The sequence below is a fragment of the Paralichthys olivaceus genome, chromosome 10, assembly GCF_024713975.1.
Source record: "Paralichthys olivaceus isolate ysfri-2021 chromosome 10, ASM2471397v2, whole genome shotgun sequence".
Classification (NCBI taxonomy): domain Eukaryota; kingdom Metazoa; phylum Chordata; class Actinopteri; order Pleuronectiformes; family Paralichthyidae; genus Paralichthys; species Paralichthys olivaceus.
In genome coordinates this window covers 21439401-21461827 of record NC_091102.1, presented here as the reverse complement: position 1 = coordinate 21461827, position 22427 = coordinate 21439401, and the positions used below count along the sequence as shown (strand labels likewise).

Here is a 22427-nt window from a genome sequence, read left to right as displayed (position 1 = left end):
GTGAACATCCTCAGTATTCAGGAGGAGATGAGTGCAGATGTGGGCTGAACATTTATTAGGATGACCTTACAGTACATTCATACAAAGACACATCCTGAATTCAAAATGGCTGCTTCAGTATTTGCAACGAACCTCTTTCATAAAGGCAGTTTTTAATATAGCAATATTATATCAATTATTTTCTTTGATGTCTTTTCATGCCCTTTATTTCCCCTCCCTCAAAATAATATTATTTGAATGATCAGACAGCTACCCACGGAGAACGGACAACTCCCAGCATCATTAAACAGATGATCCACGTCCTCTTGTCACATCAACTTCAACAGTAGGGTCATTACAAGTGTTGACCTAAGACACAACACGGAATCTAATATTAAAACAGATCAAACAGTACAATGCAGTCCCATGTGGTGCAGAACATGAAACGCTGCTAATGCCAACTTTAGACTACACAACTTTCAAAGTCATGGTGCAGGTCACAATAAAAGACTGGGGGGTCGGGGATCGGGGGTCTTGCAGTTGATGTGAGTCACACAACACACACTAGAAGGTCACACAGTCTTTCACCAGGAGAAAATCCCTTAATGGTCTCCAAACTACATGTAATCACAGACACAACAGTCCAACTGATCATCCTGCTCTTCAGTGAAACTACAGTTAGATAGTAATAACTAATCGAAGTAACTACTGTTTACTTCCCTGATAACATTGTAATCACTTGTGAATAATTCAGGAAAAACAACTTTATATTTGCTTATTACACACTTTGTATTTTGTGTGGCTCATATTCAAACTTAGCCTACTATTAATTAATTGCAATTGAACTTTGCATATAGGAGCACTGCATTTTGTTGCTTTGTGCTTGTGACATGTGCAATGACAATAATGAATCTAATCTAGTCTCAAAGAAAAAAGTTAGGGGGCACCTCACCACTACACGATTGGCTGATATTTGGCCTGCTAGAAATCTAGTACAATTCTGCAATGTGTTAGTGAGCCCATCAAATCAACTGGAAAATGATGTAGTGGGAACTGAGCTTTAGAGAGTGTTCAGAGTGAACTATAACCATTTAGTGTGACCTAAAACCATTTAGTGTGAACCATTTTAGAAAAACATTTTAGAGGGAACTAAAACCTTTCAGGGGGAAATAAAACTAACATTGAACTCAAACCTTTCAGACTGAGAAGTGGATGATTAAGATGATTCTCTTCAATAATCATGTTCATGAGTCACTTCAGTGACTTCGTATTGACAAGGCTGCAAAAACCTGTGTTCATGAAAATCTGCATTTTACTTGACACTACCTGTGAACTATTCAACCCCATCCTCACCTTCACACCTCTTCTCAATATGTCATCCTCTCTATCATCCTCCTCCTCAGTCACTCATTAACAGCCTCATACTTTCCTTTCTATTTTACCTTTTTACACACTTTTCCTGTCCTTTCCTTTGCTTACATTTCTTCCCCTTACTTGTTTCTCCCCTCAAGTTGTTCCTTTTAATTGCTCTATCTCTCACCTCTCACTACCTCTTCTTTCTCTTATTTCATCTCCCTCCTGTGCTCATCCCTTTCTTTCTAATTTCTCTCTGAGGCCATTGTGAAGGAGCAGCAGTGCCCTGAACATTTTCTCCATTAGTGTGAATTATAGTTTCCTGGGCCAGGGGATCACAGTGTGTGAAACCACTCTTACTCACAGTAAGGTAGGTAGCCCTTTCTCCTAACACTTGGCTTTTGTCGCAAGCACAGACAACAGTTCCATTAACAAAGTGAAGGAGGAAACTGTGCCAGGGCAGGTGGTAAGTCTATACACCCCGCTGAGTGCAGAGAGCCTGTGCTGGCCACAGGGTCACTCGCATAGGTCAGACTTTCAGTCAGCGTATATTATGTCTGTGCTTACAGGAGCCAGTGACTCAGCTTGAGACCAGGCCAATGTCAAATGAGTCTGTTTGTTCTTAGGCTTTTCTTTCAGTAGAACAAGAGAGAGCTTGGCCCCACTGTATAGTTTCACTGCCAAGAGTGCTCCAGCGCGCCCATTCAGCACTGGCTTCCTCAATTACATATTCACTTTATGTATATGAAGAAAGGCAGGAAAGGTTACGATTATTCACATCTAGGATGAAGTCTGGGCGGTGATGTCACATCAGCAGAATGTTTTCACCTGTTACAGTCTCTGTTTTATTACTATCAATGTTCCCATGTTTCAAAAAAAAACAAAAACGTCCATTTACCCTGAGTGGCACCATGTCTGTCACGAGGCAGATATATATGCAGTGGGGAGAAAACCTTTTAGGCAGGCAACTTTCCATTTCTGCTAACCTGTTTTTCTTTGGACCCAAACAAGCAACAGTCCACGCAGGCATGTGTGCTGCATGTTACCACCGAAACCCTCAATCTGGTGAATTCAAACCCAGCAACTCCGGGCCCTGAGCCGACAGCGCAGACCACTGCACCACAAGGCCACCAAACCTAACGTGTTGCATTCATTTGAGTCAAACCGTTTCACTCACTATCTATAAGTGAACTAACTTGTGCATCAGTTCCTGAGCCAGCACTTGTGCTACTGCGCTCGTTGACTCTGGTTGTAACGCCTCCCTACATGCTGTTATAGCAATCCCAATATGTCTTCCAATGTTAATGCTGAAAATAGTTCAGTTGCAGTAGTTATTATTGGTTATGATGAATGCATCTATTTAGAGTACAGAGTATGATATTTAAGAATGGCACTTTAATAACAATCTCATAGTTATGACTGTTAAGAAAAATATCAAAATGTATTTGCATGTATTTGCATGTTTCTATCTTGACAGAACCTGGAGCTACATTACCCACAAAAGAACTGGTTGTTTTGAAATGTGTTATACTCATATAAAGTTGTTGTTTGAGGGATTTTGAGGAATTCCATTCCATTTGTAACAGTTGGTTTTAGAGAAGCTTGGTGATATTTATGTTGTCAGGCTGTTGTAGGCCCTTAAGTGCTGACAGTTTCACTAACAAATCATTTAGGTATTATTGTCTATTTAAAGGTCTGCCTTCTGATGACGTATCATACACTGACATCTTTAGTAATAAAATCTTTCATTTTATTTTAAAAAAACTAGATGCAACTATTAACTTCAAATATTATTTCATTTTTTAATACCATTATTCTGGTATAGAACATATCTATATAAGCTAATGAAAGATTTTGAGAGTGAGATAAAGGCAACTACTGATAAATGATAAATTCTCACTGATTTGCTTTGATGTAATATAATGATAATAATGATAATGTATTATATACTATAATAATACTATTACAAATAATAATATAAATGTATTGTAATTATAATAATTATTAGACATTTTATTTCACTTCACCTTTGTAGACACCCAAGCACACCTTACAATATACCACAAATAAACACATGGAAAACTAGGTTAGTTAGGTCACTTTAATCATTACTCCTGTGCATACTCACAAAAATCACCACTATGAAAAACAGTTTTTTTTCATGTATAAGTCCTGATGCAAAACAGAGTAGTTAGACACACTAAATCCAACTTGACAAAAATACTACAAATCTTCCATCTCCTATGTTATAGTGCCTTACACTTCCAAACAGTTGCTGTGTACTTTCTTGCCACTCTAAATACACCACAAAGAAAAAAGGCTTCCAACACATCAACAATGGACTTAACTGTGGCTAAAGTAAACACAATAGATAAAGAGTATGACTGATCCTGCACAATGCAGATCCTAGAACAGCTCACGACTCTGTTTTCTCCTCTAACTGTTATTTAAAGATGCCTCTGTATTTTCCCCTTTTTTAACTCCCTTTGCACGGTCATGCAATTTTCATGTAGAGCAACCCGGTTAAGAGCGTGCCAAGGAGCTATGTATACAGACTGTGGGTTGATGCAGCCTGGGACAGCAATAGCACTGGCTCTGCTAAAGCACCACTCTCAGCCTCCTTTGCAAAAGTAATGCCAGCCTGCGCAAACCTTACGCAATAACCGACTGCCTAACACAAAGTGATCGAAAATGCATCAAAGCTTTTTGACTGTGTACAGTCGGTGTACTGCAATTTACTCATCTGGCTTTATGTTATGTAAATTATTTTATTTTCATTATTTCCTCAAATGAAACCAACAACATGGAGTAGTTTCCACTGAGCTTTCAATATAGAGGAGAGAGTGTTGAACTCTGTGAGCTTTCATATTTCAACCACATCTCAAGAGGACTTCTCATATTTCAGGCACAGAAACTCAATTAGGAGGCTGAGGTTTTGAATTCTTAGAATAATAGGGCTACATGGCAGAATTCAATTAAGAGCACCCGAAATATATTTGGCAATCTCTCAGAGGAAGACCCACAGTGGAAGATGAAATTTGCATCACTGGCCTAATAGAAAAGCTCACTGGCTCCGCAGAGGTGACATGTGCCTGAAGGCAGCGGCTTGAGACGTATCAACACAGAATGTCAGGGGTTAATCATGGCAATAAAAACACTGTTTAATTACATTTGTAAAAATACTGCGGCCCCTGACCATTCAGCTGACAATGACAACACATAATAGTATGTGATAATAGAATAAACACTAAACCCAAGACCACGGCATAAAACGTGCTGCACAAAGATGCACTGTATGAATGGGTGGATGTAAGACTGTAATGTCAAGTGCTCTGAGTTGTCATCAAGCACAAAAAGTGCTATATACTGTATCTATACACAGACCATTCACCATTTACATATTGTAAGTGTTGCCGGACATATGACTAATGATTTTAATCATAACTCAAATTATTATTATTATTTTATTCTTCAAAGGCTTTGGGGGCTCAAGGTTGAGGAGGAAGAAAAGATGAGGAGGGAAAAGAAAGACTAATATAGAGAGGTGTTGTCAATTAAAAGGCTGTTTTGTGTATGTTTCACTTGTAGCAAGCTAGCTGTGTAGCAAGGATGATGATGTGTTTACCCTTCATTCTGAAGAATATCTGTCGCAAGTCAGTGGCTAGTTATCTGGAAATCTGCTCCTTTTTGGCTATTTTTGGCCGCTGGAAAGTAGCCAACTGGTGGGGGGGGGGGCATATCTTAATCTCACCTATAAGGCACCAGATTGGCTGGAGCTGGCCCTGTCTGGAGGAACACTGAGACAGTTGCACAGGAGAAATCAATAATTGATGGTGATAGAGGCTCAGCAGCTTGGCACAAACACAACTATATGGATGTGAAGTTGCACACGCCAGTCCAGCAAAGACCCTGCTCTCATCGCAGTGCGCTGCCCTGCCTGGAAGGTGTGAAAAACGTCAACGCTTAACCCCTGCAGTCCAAATGGAGCTTTAGGGGGTGTCAGGTCCAAGTCAGAGTGAGGGTGACGGAGAAGGAAATGCGCATATTGAGCTTTTTTCCTCCACGACTGTTCTCTTTCAAGGTGTCGGGGGCAGCTGACATGAGGCAGCGGCTGAATTACAATGCGCCCCCATGCGCAGTCTTCCTCCTCCTCCTCTTCCCCCGCCACTGACTGCATGTGCCCACGGCGTTAAAAGATTTCTGTGACCCAGTCTCAACAGCTGACAATGAGCTCCTTAAACATTTGCATCACCAACTTCAATCAGCCTCCCTGACTGTAGTCACAGCATCATCATCTGAACACAGAAACGATGCTGATGGAGACGAGAATCCACAGACAGAGCAGCCAATCAACGAATGCGATTTTTTATACATTTCACTTGATGGATGTAAGCGGAGCTGGCTGTCCGATGGCATTTACTCAAATCATATAAAGCGCTGTGTTACTGGCGGGTGTTGTGAGTTGACCTTGCACAATCCTATGGAGTTTGGCGCAATGTGCATGGATAAAGTGCAGGAAACTTGGAGATCAAGTCAAAAGAAAAGCCAGTTGCCCACCTCATCCTGCTGCGGTTGATTCTGTCTCTGGTTCGGCTGCTCCTTGGTAGCTGTCATTGTAAAAAAAATAAGAATAAAATAAAGAAACTCCTCCTACGATAAAACTTGGTTGGATCCCGAAGAAAAACTGCAAGATTCCTGTTTTCTGAGTGAGAGGAGTCGGGAGGAAGCGGCGGCGGCAGAGGCGTCTTGTCAGATGCGGAATGTTAAAGAGGAGTGGAGGAGTGGAGGAGCGAGTGGAGGAGAGGGGGGGGGGGACAGATCCGTCACGAATGAATGTCTGCGAGGTCTTGGAGAGCGTCTGACGAGGAGCCAACGCAGCCTGTGCGTTCACATCAGCACCCTCCTCCTCCTCCTCCTCATCATCATCACCATCCTCCACCTCCCCCCACCCTCCAGGAAAGGGAGGAGAGTTTCAGACACGCACGTTGTTCAACCGAGAAAGTGTTTTGTTATGTGTTTTCTCTTTTACCACCACTTCTCTCGTATACGTTTGAGTGGGGTGTGTGGTGGGAGCAGTGGGCTCGGTTAGTCTCCAACCTCTCTCCTCTCAGGGATGCTGACATGCTGGAGGGTGGGGGGGGGGTAACAGAGGGAGGGGGAGGAGAAGGGGGTGGGGTTCCAAACAGAACCCACAGTGTGGAGTTCAGACCCTGTGAGAACACATCACTGATGCTCCGCTCATGAAGTCCAGTCTGAGCCCGGAGCTGTCCGCGGTGCTGAAACCAGCCGCACACTCATCCTGCCTGTCCGGCGCCTGCACCGACTCTGCCTCCTCTGTTTTTAACACCGGACACACTCTCAGACCGCGTTGATTTCTGATACAGGAGCTTTTACTTGGTGAGGTGTGGTCAATACAGGGATATTCAGGTGGCTCCCCGCAGCTCGCTGTGGGTTCTTCCATACGCACGGGGCAAAAATGCAGTTGCATCAGTCTTTGGAGCAGTGAATAACACCTGTGAACCTGCGAGAGCCACGTTTGCTGTATTTTATTGCCTCTGCCACACTAGGATCTGTATTTTATATCTGCATCAGACTTCATCAAGGATTGTGAGGCAAAACACTCACACACATAACTGACCAATACATGACCACTGATGCACAGTAACTAGTGTTGAATCTGTACCTGAGTTGTTGTGCTACTTCATATTTAAGTATTTCTTATTTCATTTATTTTATTTGATAGGGACAGTGCTCGTTGGTCATCAAGTGAAATACTGTAAATGAGCCAGATATAGCTTTTAGCTCACCATAATTTCATTCTGTTGCCCCAAGCCACTTCTTAAGGCAGTTTACCCAATTGACAAAAAGGTTTGACAAACACGTAAGCAGGTTATGTGAGAGCTGGTGGGAGCCCACTTAAACCATTCAGCAAATCAGACTGCAAATGTTTTTCGTTTTTTCTCTCCGATACTCCATAATGTCTTTTTCATTGCAACTACTGCACATAGGAGGGTGAGAATTGTGTGAAGTCTAGTTTGGGACAAAGCAGTTGTGTGCAATGGTAATTACAAACTCAGCTGAGACACTGATGTAGAAGACAATGGTGCATATTCATATTATAATCATACCTGCACTGCCCTTGCTGAAGAATTTCATTCTGACAGATCCCCTTCAAGCATTCCTATCAGGTATGACTGATTTAAACCAGCTCCAGTCTATAAATACACCTTGAACCACAGCTTATGTATATAACAGAGTGTTTTGATGATGGTGGGGCACACGCTGCCTTACTCTTGGGTTGAGCTGTGAACTGTGAAAGTGTATGATTGACCTTGTTTTCCTAAAATCATTCAGTTTCCCCTCTTACCAGCCACCTGTAGAAGAGAGATGGGTTTACATCTGACAGGAGTGGAGTGGAATATAACAGTATTGAAAAACTAGCTTGCTTGTATTATTATAAAGGCACAAATCGATCAGTGTGCTTCATTTTGTAGACAAGGGTAATCAATTCACTTTGAGCTGAAGTTGGTCCAAGTCGGCCCACGGCACTGCTCAGTGCTGCTGTTGCAGCTGTAACATTATGAGAAGCAGACACTATAATTTCCTTAACACAGCCACTTCCCTCTATACAGCACGTCTACTGATGTGGTATTGTTCTTCCAAAGCTCCTCTTTAAAGCCTCTTGAGTATGGGTACATACAATGGGTACATACAATGAATGTGAGTACATTACATTACATAGTACATAGTTCTCCCACCTCATGTGACCTCCCACTGCCAGTCTGGAAAGATTTACTCTTTGTTCTTAATAAGTCCTTGCTATTTTGGATCAGGATCTGTGACAGAGATGCCTGACTGCTCAATTGTCACCATTTTTTTCCAACTGAAATAAGCAGATTGTATCAGCTTTAGGTTCATCCATAACACAAGCTCCTCAAGTTGTAAAAGGCAGACTATTTCATTTTTACACCTACCACATGTTTAAACGAAAAATCATCCTTAAAAAGTCATCTATGGAAATAAGAAATATTGCATTGCATTAGAATGACGGGCCCTTCTTTAGATGCTTTGTTGACATATACGTGTTACTTTTTAATATTGTGTTTTTCGATTTTCAAGGTAACAGAAAAAATAACCTGGATGGGTTGTAATGTTATCTTGGGTAACACTGGCTGCGGTTGGAAAATTGTAAATGTCAACAAACCCAATAGGGAGCAGGGAGCTGTTAATGTTAGCATAAACTCTGATAGCATCCAGGAGCAACCTCGACCACAAAGTGAGAGAGGGCTGAATGGTGGATGTGCTAGGGCCATTAAAACATCAAGATGTGTGAGTACCATCTCCTCTCACTTAAGTGAATCAGCCATCTTGCTCTCATGACATCATTAGGGAACTAGGGGTGGAGCCACAGCTTCGAAGTCCTGCCTGACCAGTCTGTCCCAGCTGTCAATGATGAAGTTGTACCCTATTTTTATAGCATCAAATAACTAAAAACAAAATCAGTGTGATAAAAACTACCTAAAATGCCAGTAACCATTTTTTGAAAAATGTATTTGATGTGTTCTTTGAATTTTGTATCTATTTTTTGGTTTTGTCCATACCCCATCTGCTAACATGGAGCAGGGTTCATGAGCTAGACTGCCTGTACTGCAATCAGCCACCAGCGGGCATTGAAGAGTTTATGGCTCCAATTTTGGAAGCTGTGAGGTCCATCTTTATTTATCCTTATGTACCCACATAGAATAGATGTTAATGTCAACTATATTGTATGCTCCCTTTCAGCCGTGAAGGTTACAACTGCAGTTAGCATTATTACCAAGCATGTAGTGTTTGCAGTAAATAAAAAAACATGACATTTTATTCAAATCCAGCAGAATATTTTATTTTAATCCAATAGCAAATGAAAATGTAACTTAATCGCTGTTACAAGCATTTCAGGAAAATTGTTATTGACGCCATCAAAACAAGCATGTAAACAGTCTGAGTGAGATTAATGAGTAACGTTCGTTTGAAAAAGTCCTGTCCATCCTGTCAACTTCTGCCCCGCGCTGAAAACGAGCTTTTGTTAATATGACAACATTAGTTTATATTGTTTGTCACTGAAATAATGTTGGTTTGCTTGTGATGAGTGGTCACACGAGTGGTGTCCCAATCCTCTGGAAGATTTCCTAGCCCTCTCCCTTGTGGCTCCGTTTGGAGGGGGACACTCCCAGCGAAGGTCACTTTATCTCTAGGGGAGAAGAATTGGGACAGGGCCTATACGTACATCAGTAAAGAACTGTTTACTTAACAGTTTAGAGGAGACGCTGCCAAGTTTTGTCTTCAGTGATAGAAAGTTTAATTTTCTATCACTTCTCTGATTCTACTGAAGTTGGCATTCTAACCTTCTGGACACTGGATCACTTTCTGAGTGCAAACTGGTTTAGCATCTAGGCTCTCCAACCAGTTTTCTTGTCAACGCATTGTTGGCTGAATTTATTGAAAAGTGACCATCTCCACCACCGGCTCAGAGCCTTTAACCCTGTTCAATGGCAGAGAAAACTCACAAATCACACCTTTAAATTCTGAATGTGGTTCTAACTACATCTACATTAATACTAAATTTGACAGCAAGGTATGAAGCTATGATTGGACAATCACTCTTCAGGGAGAGTCACACGGTCAACTTCTCAACACCAAACAATCACAAAACAGGGCCACAGCATTGTCTCACATTGCATGAGCAATCTTAATAGAAAGATTTAGTGCAAATCCCCTGAAAAACAAAAAGAATCCTATGACCAAAACTACTGTCCCCCTAATGTTGACCAAAGAGTTCAACAAGGCATTTGCTCTTCAGAAAGCAGAACATATATATTTTCCCTCTCAGCCACACAGTGACATCACAGAGTAAATCCCCTGTCAGATATTTCACAGAAGTGAGATAAATGCCAGCAAAAGACCTTCACATTGGTACTCAGGGCAGTCAAAACATCTCTCTCACCCAAAACACTGACGCTCAAATATTGACATCTTGTGTTTGACCTGTTCTACCTTCAGAATGCCAGAGACGTGAAATAATTGTAAACACTGTGTAATAAATACAGCATGGGGTACAGCATGGGGTGGACATCTTTAAAGGTCAACATAAGTGTTGGATCGGACAAAGCATCTGAGGTGAAAAGCAAGGAGGAAAAAAAACGGTTTTATTCTTTGTGGGCGTGTTGAGTGCATTAGTGGAGCTCATTAGCATAAATTCCTCTTAACCTGTGCTTGTGTGCACCACTTTCTGAGAGAGACTAATGGAGTGTGCCTGAAAGAGAGTGATGCACACATGGGATGAGACCAGATGATGAATATATCTGATAACATTTAGTGGACTGTGTCATCGTATGGTAAAGGTTGCATCCAGCCTGCTTAGCCTCCACGAGCATCTTTAAAACTGTCCCTTCTATGTGTGGATGAGACTGTTCTGGGATTTCAGAGTTTTTTCAACGACACTAAGACTCATGATGGCACTACAGCGTGTCTTGTAATATAGGTAGGCACATTAAGTCAGTAGAGATACAAGTAGGTGCACATTTGCATGTGAGGAGCAAAGCTACACTTATATATGGCACTTACATGTAACACTTTGTAATTTGGCTTTTTCAAAGCTAACGTAAATGATTCTTGTCGTTCTAGGTTTGTACCATTATGGTTAAATGCACAAGTTGCTTTGGCTAAAAGCATCAGCTAAATGAAATGTAAAAACTGAGACATGAATGCATGAGAGTCAAACAATCAGAAATGTCAGTGTCAGTATTTTATGTTACAGTATTTTGGGCCTATATGAAGAGGGGTCAGATAAAAGGTCGCTCATGACTAGATTGGTCTTTCATGGTCCCTTGTCTCTTCTATTTCTGGCGTTTTATCAATTCTCCTCAAAACCTACGTTGTGTGGACACAGTAATATACCCCATCCACTGAACTTCAAACATGGCAAGTATGCTAGCAAGGAGGCTGAAAATCCATGAGTGCTACTGTCTGTAGTATATATCTGATGTGGTGTCAGAGAGTTACCGCACAGCACTACATCCACTGGTTTCCCTTACATCTGCCTGTGTGTCTGTAGAGTCTGTACTGCACATCATCATCATTTTTGTAAAACATTTGAAATAAATTAGAATGTGAATAATGCCCCTTCAGTGTCAAAACATTCACTCTTTCTGTCTGTATTGTTATTTAGGATAATTATTACTGTTCATTGTATTAATTCAACTTAGTAATTTAAACACTGAGCCAATGATTAATTTCTGAGTCCCTTAGACACATAATTGTTGCCCTAAATTCTGAATATTCTGTCCTCTTACTTTGTACTTATATGTATAAGTACCATGAGAACTCAAAACAAGGACGCACACTGGAATGTATATTGTTAGCCAAACTCAAAATGCAAACAATACGTGTGTGTGTGTTTAAAGAAAGTATAAAACAACAACTAAGAAAAACCTACGGTAAAAAAAAAAGTTCAAAGTGTAAGATATAAAAGTGAGCTGATAAAGTCTGTATGTGACGTGATTTCACGATTGATCAATCACTGACACGTCTGGATTCTACTCATTCAGCCGACTTACACTCAGAGAGGGACTGCTGCAGGATCCGACTGTTATTTCTTCACACTTCACATTGAGCTCTCTGTCTTTTCGAAATGCGCTAGTTCTCCAGCTTGTTTAAGGTCTGCTGAGGTTCTTTAGAAGAATACCACTCTTGGTGTCATGCTTCAAACACCACCACGCACTGCACTGTGAGAATAAAGGCAGTGGCATTAAAGCTAAGCAGGCTAGGCTGAATTGCTGGCACAAGATCAAAGACGATGCTTTAAAAGATATGAGTTTGGACTTTTGCTTCAGTATTATTGATGGTTTTTGCTCCTCTCTTTTTCTTCAAAAAATTGTCAAGAGAAAGGTGACAAAATCCCTTTTGGCACTTTTTTGATATTGGTCATGGTACTCCAAGAGTGAAGAGTCACAAGTCACAAAATATGAGACTATGACGTATTAGTGAATTATAATGTAGTGACAGAATGCAGTTCCAGGGTAAATTGGCTTACTTTAAACTAATTAGCAGAGTTGTGGTGAGTGTGTGTGTGTGTGTATGTGTGATTTTGTGATTCGATTTGAGTCGAGGACAGAGAGAGAAAGTGAGAGAGGAGTATGGCGACAGAAAGTGCGAGGGACAGAGAGCCCCGGGGAAGTGTTTTGCTGAGGTGTCTGCTGCTGATAAAGTATTTATGACCCTGGGGCAATTTAGTGCAGACATTCAGGAACTCCACGCCACCAGGCCGCTGATGAAAGTTTCATGACCAAACTCCACTGTGTGCCACTGTGGCTTAGCCGGACCAACTCCACATTCAGCACATCACATAATTACAGCAACTATTCTATTCTAGCACTTGTGACTAGAGGGGGTATCTCCCTTGGATTCCTGATAAATAGTAAACTCTTCAAGTGAGTATTCTTCGTGTACTCTTTTTTTTCTTTCAGTATTTTTGCTTGATTTGAAACAAAGACAATTAGGTCGGTTAAAAAGATATGCATGGTCTAAAGCACATAGAGGCATTGCATTTAAGGTGCATCCAAATCCACTTTATGCTAATTTAACTAAATAGTCACTGTAGCAGACGCATGTTTCAAATGGATTGCTCTTAGTCTCTTGGGCACGGATTCAGCGTGCAGTAAACCAATTATAGTGTTATCTCCCATCCCCCTTGAAAGCCAGGTACACTTGCGCCTTGGCGGACTGCTATCAAAAGGGTTGATAGCCAGTTTACAGGAGAGAATGCTTCTCTGCAGATGAAACTTCATGCATGAGCGGATCATCTGTGTGAGACTGTCTTTATAATGCACCATATAATAACAGTGAAATACTGTGAGGCGGACTTCAAACCAGGTTTGCCTCAAGGAATTGGTGCACAGCTGCACTACACCTCTTGTAACTCCAACAGGATGCTCAGATTGGCCCGAGTGCATTTGCTTTTGAGGAATATAGGCATGGGCAGGAAAATGGCAACTTTGTTTGGAACAAGCAAAGACGCTTGTGTAGCACTCCGGCATTGTGCCAGAAGTAAGAATGCCCATTGTGTCTGATTTGGCTGTTTGTTATCTTAGCTTTAACTTTTAAGAAAATCCAATGGAAACCAAATAAAAGTGAGGCAAACAAAGAGAAGAGAGTACACACCCCCTCCATGCCCAGAGGAAATGATGCCCTTGCACAGCAACTGAAATCTTTTTGATTCAAAAAATAGATAATTATCTTTTTTATCTTCATGAATCAACAATCCATGTCTCACTTGGTCAGACATAAAGAGACAGAGTCCTACTCTGAAGCCTCTGCATGAGCAGCAGTCAGTATTTACATACAGTATCAGCACCAATTTGGGCGTCCCTGCGCCATGAATATGCTCAATTTGCTTTGTAATTTGGGCTTTTCAAACGCTCTGCCTGGGGTGCATAAACATCAGATGCACCAAATGACCAGCAGAGGCCCCTTTCATCATGCTCCAGGGTGAGAATAAGAATTATTTTGCAAAATATCCCACAATCACAATTACTTCACATGAAAAACTCCTCAATAGGAGAGCAACACATTTAACTTTGGCAGTTTTAACAAAAGGCATCTCAGAGTTATTTACTTCCCTGTACGATCATTACCTCCACAAGGAGGTTATGTTTTCATTGCTGTTTGTCTAACTATTTGCAGGATTATGCGAAAACTAGAGAACACATTGTATTCAAGCTTGGTGGAATTGTGAGCTATGGACCACAGATGAACTCTTTAACTTTCCGAGTAGATTCAGGATTTTTATAACTGTATAAAATACTGCTGTAAAATACTATAAAAGATTTCCTTCCAACATTTTTGTGAGGTTCTCAAGAAATAATGCAGAGGTATCCAAAAAAAAAACATGCATATTAAAAAGACTATCTGTGAGTTTCTGCACTTTGGTGCAGCTTGATTGAATTTAAGGGAACTGTTGACGGAGGTATGTGCTCCACTGAGGTGCATTGTGGTTAAGAAATTAAGGCCACACACTACAACACACAATCATTTAAATGGATTTAATCTTCTAATATACTGTATGTTTAAATGTTGACTGTGTCTCAAAGTAATGCACGAACATGACAGGAAAAATGCGCTATGAACTGACTTGGGGCCAAATTCCAACATATCGAGCTGAGTAAATCTTTGCAAAAAAGCAAGATATCGTAATATTAATTCATTAATTCACTTTCAGGGTTCAGATTACTCAGCCTTGAGGCACCCTGCTGTGGACATTGCAATGTCATTCATTTTGCAGTCAGTGTAATTTATTTATTAGGGTTGTGTTATCCCACTGCGCTTGTTGATATCATCAAGGGGTGTGTCAGATAAGCTGAAACAGACTGTAATGAGGATGTCGCCCAGAGGGAGGATACTCGTGCTCAGACACTCAGATGCAGTTAATCAGACACCTGCAGGGATGCACACACCGTACATTTGTTTACAGGTGATAGACGGTGATAGACGTTTATTACAGGAGTTTGATTTATATTCATATCATCAGTGATGTTGTTGTAAGGATATATTGTGGGTGTATGTCCGGATGTTTTAACAAACTCCTGACCCTTCCACATTTGCAGACAGTATAGTGGTATGCTGTCTCCTATACATGGTTTTACAGAAGATCCTGTACCTGTGACTAGGAGAGGGCAGTAATACAACACAATTATAAGGAATACATTCAACACATTCAGGCGGAGGACCTACAGGCATCTACCCTGCCCTGGTGTCCTAAGCTCAAACCTTGAATTTCTAACAGCTAACCAGACTGTGCATGTCGAAAAGTGAAAAGTTGGAATTTCCCACAGGGATCAATAAAGTCCAACATTTCACACTTCATTATAACAATATACTGCTGCAGCAAATCCTAGAGGTGGACCAGATTGTTGTGCTCATGTTGTTGAAGAGGAGGACTACATGGCCTCATATTTTTAAGCAGCAGTCTGCTGTAAAAGCCCCAGGAAGGTTGATGTTGATGTGAGGACCTAAACAGAAATGCATGTTGGACAAGTTGTAGTGTCTTAGGATGCATGAGTTTATTTTTGTTCTCAGACCCCAGATCCAACAATGAACTCATCCCACTGACAAGACAAGAGTTTTAGAGCTCTGTTGTCCACCCAGGAATAAAAACACATCACTGTTCAAACTTATTTCTGTAAACATTCAAACCACATACACTGTTCTGTTGATGCAATACATCCAAGCATCAAATCTGTATAAATACAATATGTAGCTTCGGCCTGTGCTACAAAGCAAATTCAACATACCCAGGATATCTTTCTGATATCAGGCTTAACTTAAGCTAACCTAACGCAATCAGGCGGAGCGGTCAAGCAATGTTGGTTATCAACTCCAAAAATCAACCCCAAATCTAGATATGAGCACATCCACATAAAATGGAAGGTGTTTACCACATATGATCAATAATCAACAGTTTCATTCTTATTCTCTCAGGTGCAACCCTCGTTGGTTAAAGCTTACTTGTGGGTAAGTAAAAAATAAACATAAGAATATATTCCTAAGAGGTAAGCAGGCTGATTTACATATCTTTTGAATACAACATGGAATACAACACTTTTGTTCAGTTTCTACTTCCATGCAGTGTTTTTGCTGTGCTGCATCACCCACAGTGTAAAGGTATCAAGCAGAACAACCATACAGTGAAGCAGACAGTCTTTGGTCATGCGAGCACGTGTTCCTACATGTCAGGTTGGTTTTGTTCGGCTCCAGCAGCTGACAAAGGTAGATCATTCCCTCTGATGAGAATCTCTATCTTTCATAAAGATACTCACTGGAGAAGGTAAAATGATTTGTTGGTCTTTGAGGATCCTTGACCTCCTCAGAGACCCTCTACTAGTCCACGCACCAAGCTCCACGGGATCATCAAAGACCGCATGTTTCAAGGGATATGATTGGTCAATGGGTGGAGCTTTAGTATGAGTTGATCTTTTTATCTCAAACTGAACCTACTCCAGAACAAGTAACCATGGTGATTTACCCTGATATGAACCTGAACCACAAATCCTGCTTCAAAATCATCTGATGCCCCAGAAGAAATGGGCAGAGCAGCGGGTAAAGCAGATATGATGCAATTAAAAGGCAACCAAATAAAATGTGTTGATTTGAACATGGTTGGAAATATTTTGAAGAATAAGAACACCAGCCAACAAAAAAATTAAATTATATATATAAATATTATTATTATTAAAGCGGTTTGCTTTGTATATCCCTTTGCTGCTCTTTTATTTGCAGTAATCCCAACCTCTCCCTCTAAAACCGAACCTGCCTGGGAAATCCAGCCCCAAACATGCAGATGTGCCTCTGCCCAAGACAAAATGAAAACAAATTATGCATGTATGCAGCCAGTGGAGAGACAAAGCATTATTCAAAATCAATACAGCCTGTGGGTCTGTGGTGAGGGAAGGGGGTAACGAGAAGCTACAGCCCTCCCTCTATGATCAAAGACTCTCCGTCTCATCCGATCATGTAGCAGGGCTGAGTCACTCAGTATTCTTGCTCCTCAAAATCTTGTTTCTGCACTCTGCTATCATTGATCAACAGAGGCAGGCAAGAGTTTGGCTAGAGAGCAAAGGGCTCTGAAGCCCTCCGGCTTTCTTTGACATTGGGTGAACCGTTTCATCCTCGCAACAGAAAAACCAAGGCAGCGTGCACAGTGTATAGTCATCCTAATCAATGACACAAGTTATGCAGAGTTTGACTGGCAGTGAAGATAATTCCTGTGACACTGAGATAAATACATTATCTGTAGATAAAGTGATGTGGAAAACATTTTTTTTTTTTCCAAATGGAACATCTCCCGTTTTTCTAACTGACAGGAAATACATTTGGATAACTGAGCAAAAGCAGTCCCTGCATCCACAAGTGCTAATTAATTCTGATGAGCTCCGAGCATTTAAGCTGTTTTTATGCACACAAAACTGAACCAGTCAGTTGTTTGACCGGGGCTCTGACTGCATCATCCCACTCACTGAACTGAAACAAGGCCAAGTGGTGATTATTCCTCATGTTCCCTGGCCCCTTTGATCAGAAGTGCTAAAACTGTAAGAGACACACACAACTCTGATTGGAATTTGTGATATTAATGACTTTTATTTTAAACTGATCTAGTCTTTGGCATTCTTCTGAAACTTGTTGGGCTGTTTATCACTCAGTTACACAAGTCATAGATTGCACCGGGGAGAAAACTGCTATCACAAAACAAGTAATCTGAAAAACATTTGTGAGCTAGTTTGCATAAACGTAGAACCAGTAAGTTGATTTACATACAAAAATATGAGCCTTGTACTGTGCTGGCCACAGAAATGCTTCTGCTCTCAGAGAGAAAGCAGAAGTTTCATCCTTTAAACAGTCAGAAAAAGAATGGGATGCAGCTTGAGTGATCATTAAGAAGTAAAATAAAACATGATTTGAAGTTTTACACTTTTATGTCAGCATAATGGGAAACAATAATTAGTTCCAAAACTGAGACTTGAGAAAGAAACAACTCAAGAACACAAAGATATAATGATCCTAAAGTTCAACACTTAACAAAAATTGAGCTTATAAATTTGTCTCTGCTCGATATTTAGTACATATCGTATTTATATCACAATAATGGGAATTGGCATAAATTCACCTCTCATTTAAAATTTTAATTCCTTATCATTTCTCCAGCAGCTGGCAAAAAAAGAAAAAAGTGCGAGCTGTGTGGGTATGTGCCTCACTGCACATCTTTCTTTTATCAATACTAGTTTATAAATGGAAAATTGCATGTGCTCGGCTTTTGTGTCCCAAATGTGGTTGTGCCAAACCCATCACATTTTTATAGAAATGATGTGTTCTCCTTACCCAGATAAGAGATCCCAGAGCAGATTGCATGTTAATACTGCATTTAAATGGGGCCCCCAAGCATGGTACGAATACACTTTAGTCCTGCAAATATTTATTTGCATTAGATAGAAATGATTTTGGACATTACTATTATCATAACTCTCCATATTTTTTCATCACATTAAGAATATTAGGAAACTGAGAAACTGGGGGAAAATCTACAACCAGCATGGTGAGATTCATGTGACACAGCTCAAGGCATCCATTGGCTGCCATTCCGTTGTCTTGGTAACTAGACTATTGATCATTGAGCTAATGAAACTCCTGAAACTCACAGTGCCACCTTAGCTTCACTGCTAATACTGATAGCAGTAGATTACTACATTTAAGAGACGTGATTAGAGCTGCTATTGCTGCATCTAGTTCGCTGAAAGATAGCTGAAAGTTTTGGAGCGAGTGACACGGAACACACAGCACAAGTTCTTCTTCCACTTTGATGATACTACAACTAAAGATGGTCGTTACTAACAGTGGAGATACTTCCTGCCCCCCTCCCTTTGCACTTTGTAACGTTCGCTCCACATGCATCCAAAGTGAAGATTGCTCTGTCATATCTTCCTTCCATCAGCGCAGGTCCACAAAAAACAAGCAACTACAAAAAAGATTAGGGATCAAAGGAGATGACATGTCCTCTCTGACTCTTTTTGAAGCTGGGAGAGAAACTGGTTGTGATATGAATTGTAATTTCTTGCTTTGTCTCCATCCACAAGTGTCTTGCATACAATCTACCCTCTTGTGTGCAAGTACACCTGTATTTTTCAAGTGGCCAAACTCTATCTGATTGTCATCCAATCACCTGAAAACACATTTTAATCTCAACAGTGAATTGGATAACTGAACTGAGGATGTCAATATTCTACCCATGTGCCATCACCTTGTGTCTATCCACTGTTAGGAAAGAGTGATTGTGATTTGTGAAAATACACCCTTCACAATCACAATTCAATGTTTTAAGCTAAATGTATCATTTAAATTCCATGTGAAAATAATCAAAACATCATAAATTACAGTAACACACACACAGCTTTAACACAATTTAAAACTCTATTCCAAACTTGTACACTGCCATCCGCATCCAACCATCCCAGTAGTTCATAGTTTGAGCAAACAATGGTGTGCATGTTCTTCCAGGCATTGAAGAAATTAAGGTAGCTAACTTTTTCCCTTTGGGGGAGCTGTAGAGAGAGCGAGAGAAACTGCAGAGGAGATCAGTGAGGATCATTGTTACCAGAGTTCAAGCTACCCTGACCAAGCTTAAACACTAACTTGCAACTGCCTTGGGATCATTGATAGCCCAGATAGATAATCACCAGCGGCCCTTAAGTGGGCAAGTGTCGGCAGCAGCAGCAGGAGGAGGGGGGGGGGGACCTCTCCTCGACCCCTCAGAGGAGATATGAGTCCACCCAGTGATGTGGTGTCAGAATTAAGTATGAGCTCATTTATTCATAGACACGGAGCGCAGTCCAGTCAAGTTATGCCTCATCTCTTCCCTTAGTTTCGCCTTTTCTTCATCCCTTAAATCACCTGCTCATGACGCTCACCAGTAAAACTGGTCAACTGATAATTTATTCTTTGCTTCATTCAGACTTAGTGGAATCAATAAGGCTCATTAGTCAGGCCAAAGATTAATCAGCTGATGTCTTACTTTACTGTAGGTACATTAGAAAAAATGAATGTACAGTGGAGGGACTTCTCAATCTCAGAAAAGCGTTTGATTCTATTGACCCGAGCTTACTGTTTCAAACATAGAATGATATGGCATCAGAAGGCTATAGTGCACCACTAGTCAAGCAGCTATGTGGAAAACAGTTATTAATATGGTCAGATAAAGAATATTAATTTCAATATTGAAGACTCGTGGTGTACCTCAAGGCACATCATTAAAGATTTTAAAGATTTTGAGTGAGTTGAAGAGAGACAGTTTATTTATAAACACCAAAGAGTAGGAGTTATAATATTCATTTTCTCATATTTGGAAACTGTGTGGCCACTTTGAAGAGCTAATTAATTGGTGGTGTTGCAAGTGAAAGGTTTTCTGAGTGACTATGGATAACGGATGATGCGTTATGCTGGACACCATTTCATGTTTAAGCATAAATTGTTTGGAATAATGGGGATGTATATATAAACCAACTCAAAATCACATTTTTATACCTTGTTATACAGCCACATTTTTTTGGGGGTGGGGGAATTCAAGGCACAGAAATTCAAAGACTCTTTAAACCAGCAGAAATAATGGATAAGGCTCAAACCAGTCTTTGGTGTTGTGAGCTTTCTCTGCACACCATCCACCTCCTAGTGACCCTGCTACCATTAAAAAATGTAGAGCCTCACTCATTAAAAAAACATAGCTTCTGAACATATTCCAGCCTGTGATTATGCTTCCTGGTTTTACAGTGCGCTTGTATAGAAACAGCATTGAAAATAAACATTTCACTGCATTCAGGCATTTGTGTCACAACAAAAAAATGAACACAATCTAAAATGGAGCTGACGACAGTTTTATGGAAGAACTGAGGGGAATCACTTTCAAGCTTCTCAGTCATTTGACAGAAAAAGGAGAAACGGCTGGACAGGAAGAAAAGACAAAGGAGACAGAAAAGAAATTAAAAAGAGGAAGACAAAAAGACAGAGAGGTTACATGGGACACAGCCAACACTGTCTGTGCAGTGTGTGCAGAGGAAATAACCCGTCCTGATGGATAGCCATTGAGTTGACTGTAGGCCAGGGCAGCAGTCTCTCTGAGAGGCAGGATTGTTAGAAACGTGTTAGATGCTATCACCTCGGGGTCTATGCGGATGCACAGAGGACTGTGGAAAAGAGGTGTCCAGAGATTGTTGTATTGATCTATTTGCCTTCAATCAGGTTGTTGTCAGCAATAAGTACTTGCAGCGAAGGAATTAATGCATTGCAGAGTTGAAGAATCTGGCACACATCTGAAATGCTGTCAGCTTTCATAGTTAAAGCATCACTGCAACATCTAGGAGTAAATCCGAACTAATGGACAGCTCAGTATATGCAGTTTAAACTTGGCTCCAGCCCATGAATCCCTCATGCACCTTTAATACCAGAGTTCTATGCTTGTGAACAGTTTGAACAGAGCTGTAAGTGCTTTCCCTAATTGATGTCAGAGGGGGAAAATAGTTTTTAAATCCTCGATCTACTTAAGACTGTTCCTATTAGATTCAACACAAGTTTGTGCAGAGCGCCTAATGTCAAGACCCGCTGTGTCCCTTGAAAGGAACAAACTTGGTATCACTCATATTCGGTTTATGAGGAAGCTTGGATGTTTCTGCCAAGCCTCATTGTTCCACCTGTGACGTTCAGTGGCTTACGTGTGTTTGCTGTCATCGCATTGCCATCAAGTGAACATCTAACTCATTGTCAAGTTTTCAAAGCAGGCAATTAAAATAAAGATGTTCCAATCGCAGTTCCTCCGGCAGTAGAGGAGGCAGCACTGTGTAATTTACAAGTTGTAGAGCTGACGTTGTGCAGTGGAGCTTAGGGACAGTGTGTATACGAGCAAGAAACTGCACAGTGACTGTGTGTTGGTTCAGTGCAAAGGTCTCTACTTCATGTCGTTCTTAATTATTGGTGGAAGTTAGGCAAATATCTGTAGAGATATGTTACAAGCATCAGTCGGGAAAGCTTAGCTTAGCATAGAGCCTGAAAACAGGGGGTAACAGCAGCTATCTCTAAACAATAATGTATCAAATGAGAATATGAAAGCTTTTCAGTGAGCTTCTGCTAATTGTAAATGCTTCTTTTTCAGCCAGAAAGTAACTGCTTGAAATAAAAAGCATTTAATAGCTATAAATATAGATATGGCCTTTTTATAGAGACCTAAGACAGAGCTCCAATAAAGTGACAAATGGAATTGCATCCGTCAAGAGGAGAAAGATTCCAAAGGGTTGCTAATGTTGAATGGTATTTAAAATAAGTAACTGTTCACCATATTAGATTAACAGGTAATGCAGTGAGGCGAATGTTATGTTCACTACTTGTTGGAACTTGCAGTCCCATTGGTAAAAAGGTGTGGATGGCTGTTTCCCCTGTACGGGCCAAAAAGTCAAGATCATCACTGTACAAAAAAAGATTTTTGTCAGCAATAGCGATTCAATACCTCCAATTTCTGTAATTCTCTT

The 22427-nt window shown here is 40.7% G+C and overlaps 1 protein-coding gene across 2 annotated transcripts in view; it reads right to left on the bottom strand.

The window, feature by feature from the left end:
• LOC109637320 (inactive dipeptidyl peptidase 10) overlaps positions 1-22427 on the bottom strand; it is a 186003-nt gene that overhangs the window by 99037 nt on the left and 64539 nt on the right. The window contains exon 1 of one of the 2 annotated variants that reach the window (XM_069533121.1): positions 5890-6201. The exons of the other annotated variant lie outside the window; for it this stretch is intronic. Within the exon in view, the coding sequence (XP_069389222.1) occupies positions 5890-5946 (57 nt within the window). The 5' untranslated portion in view covers positions 5947-6201. Of the gene's footprint in view, positions 1-5889; positions 6202-22427 lie in introns of those variants that run through there. 2 annotated transcript variants of the gene reach the window in all.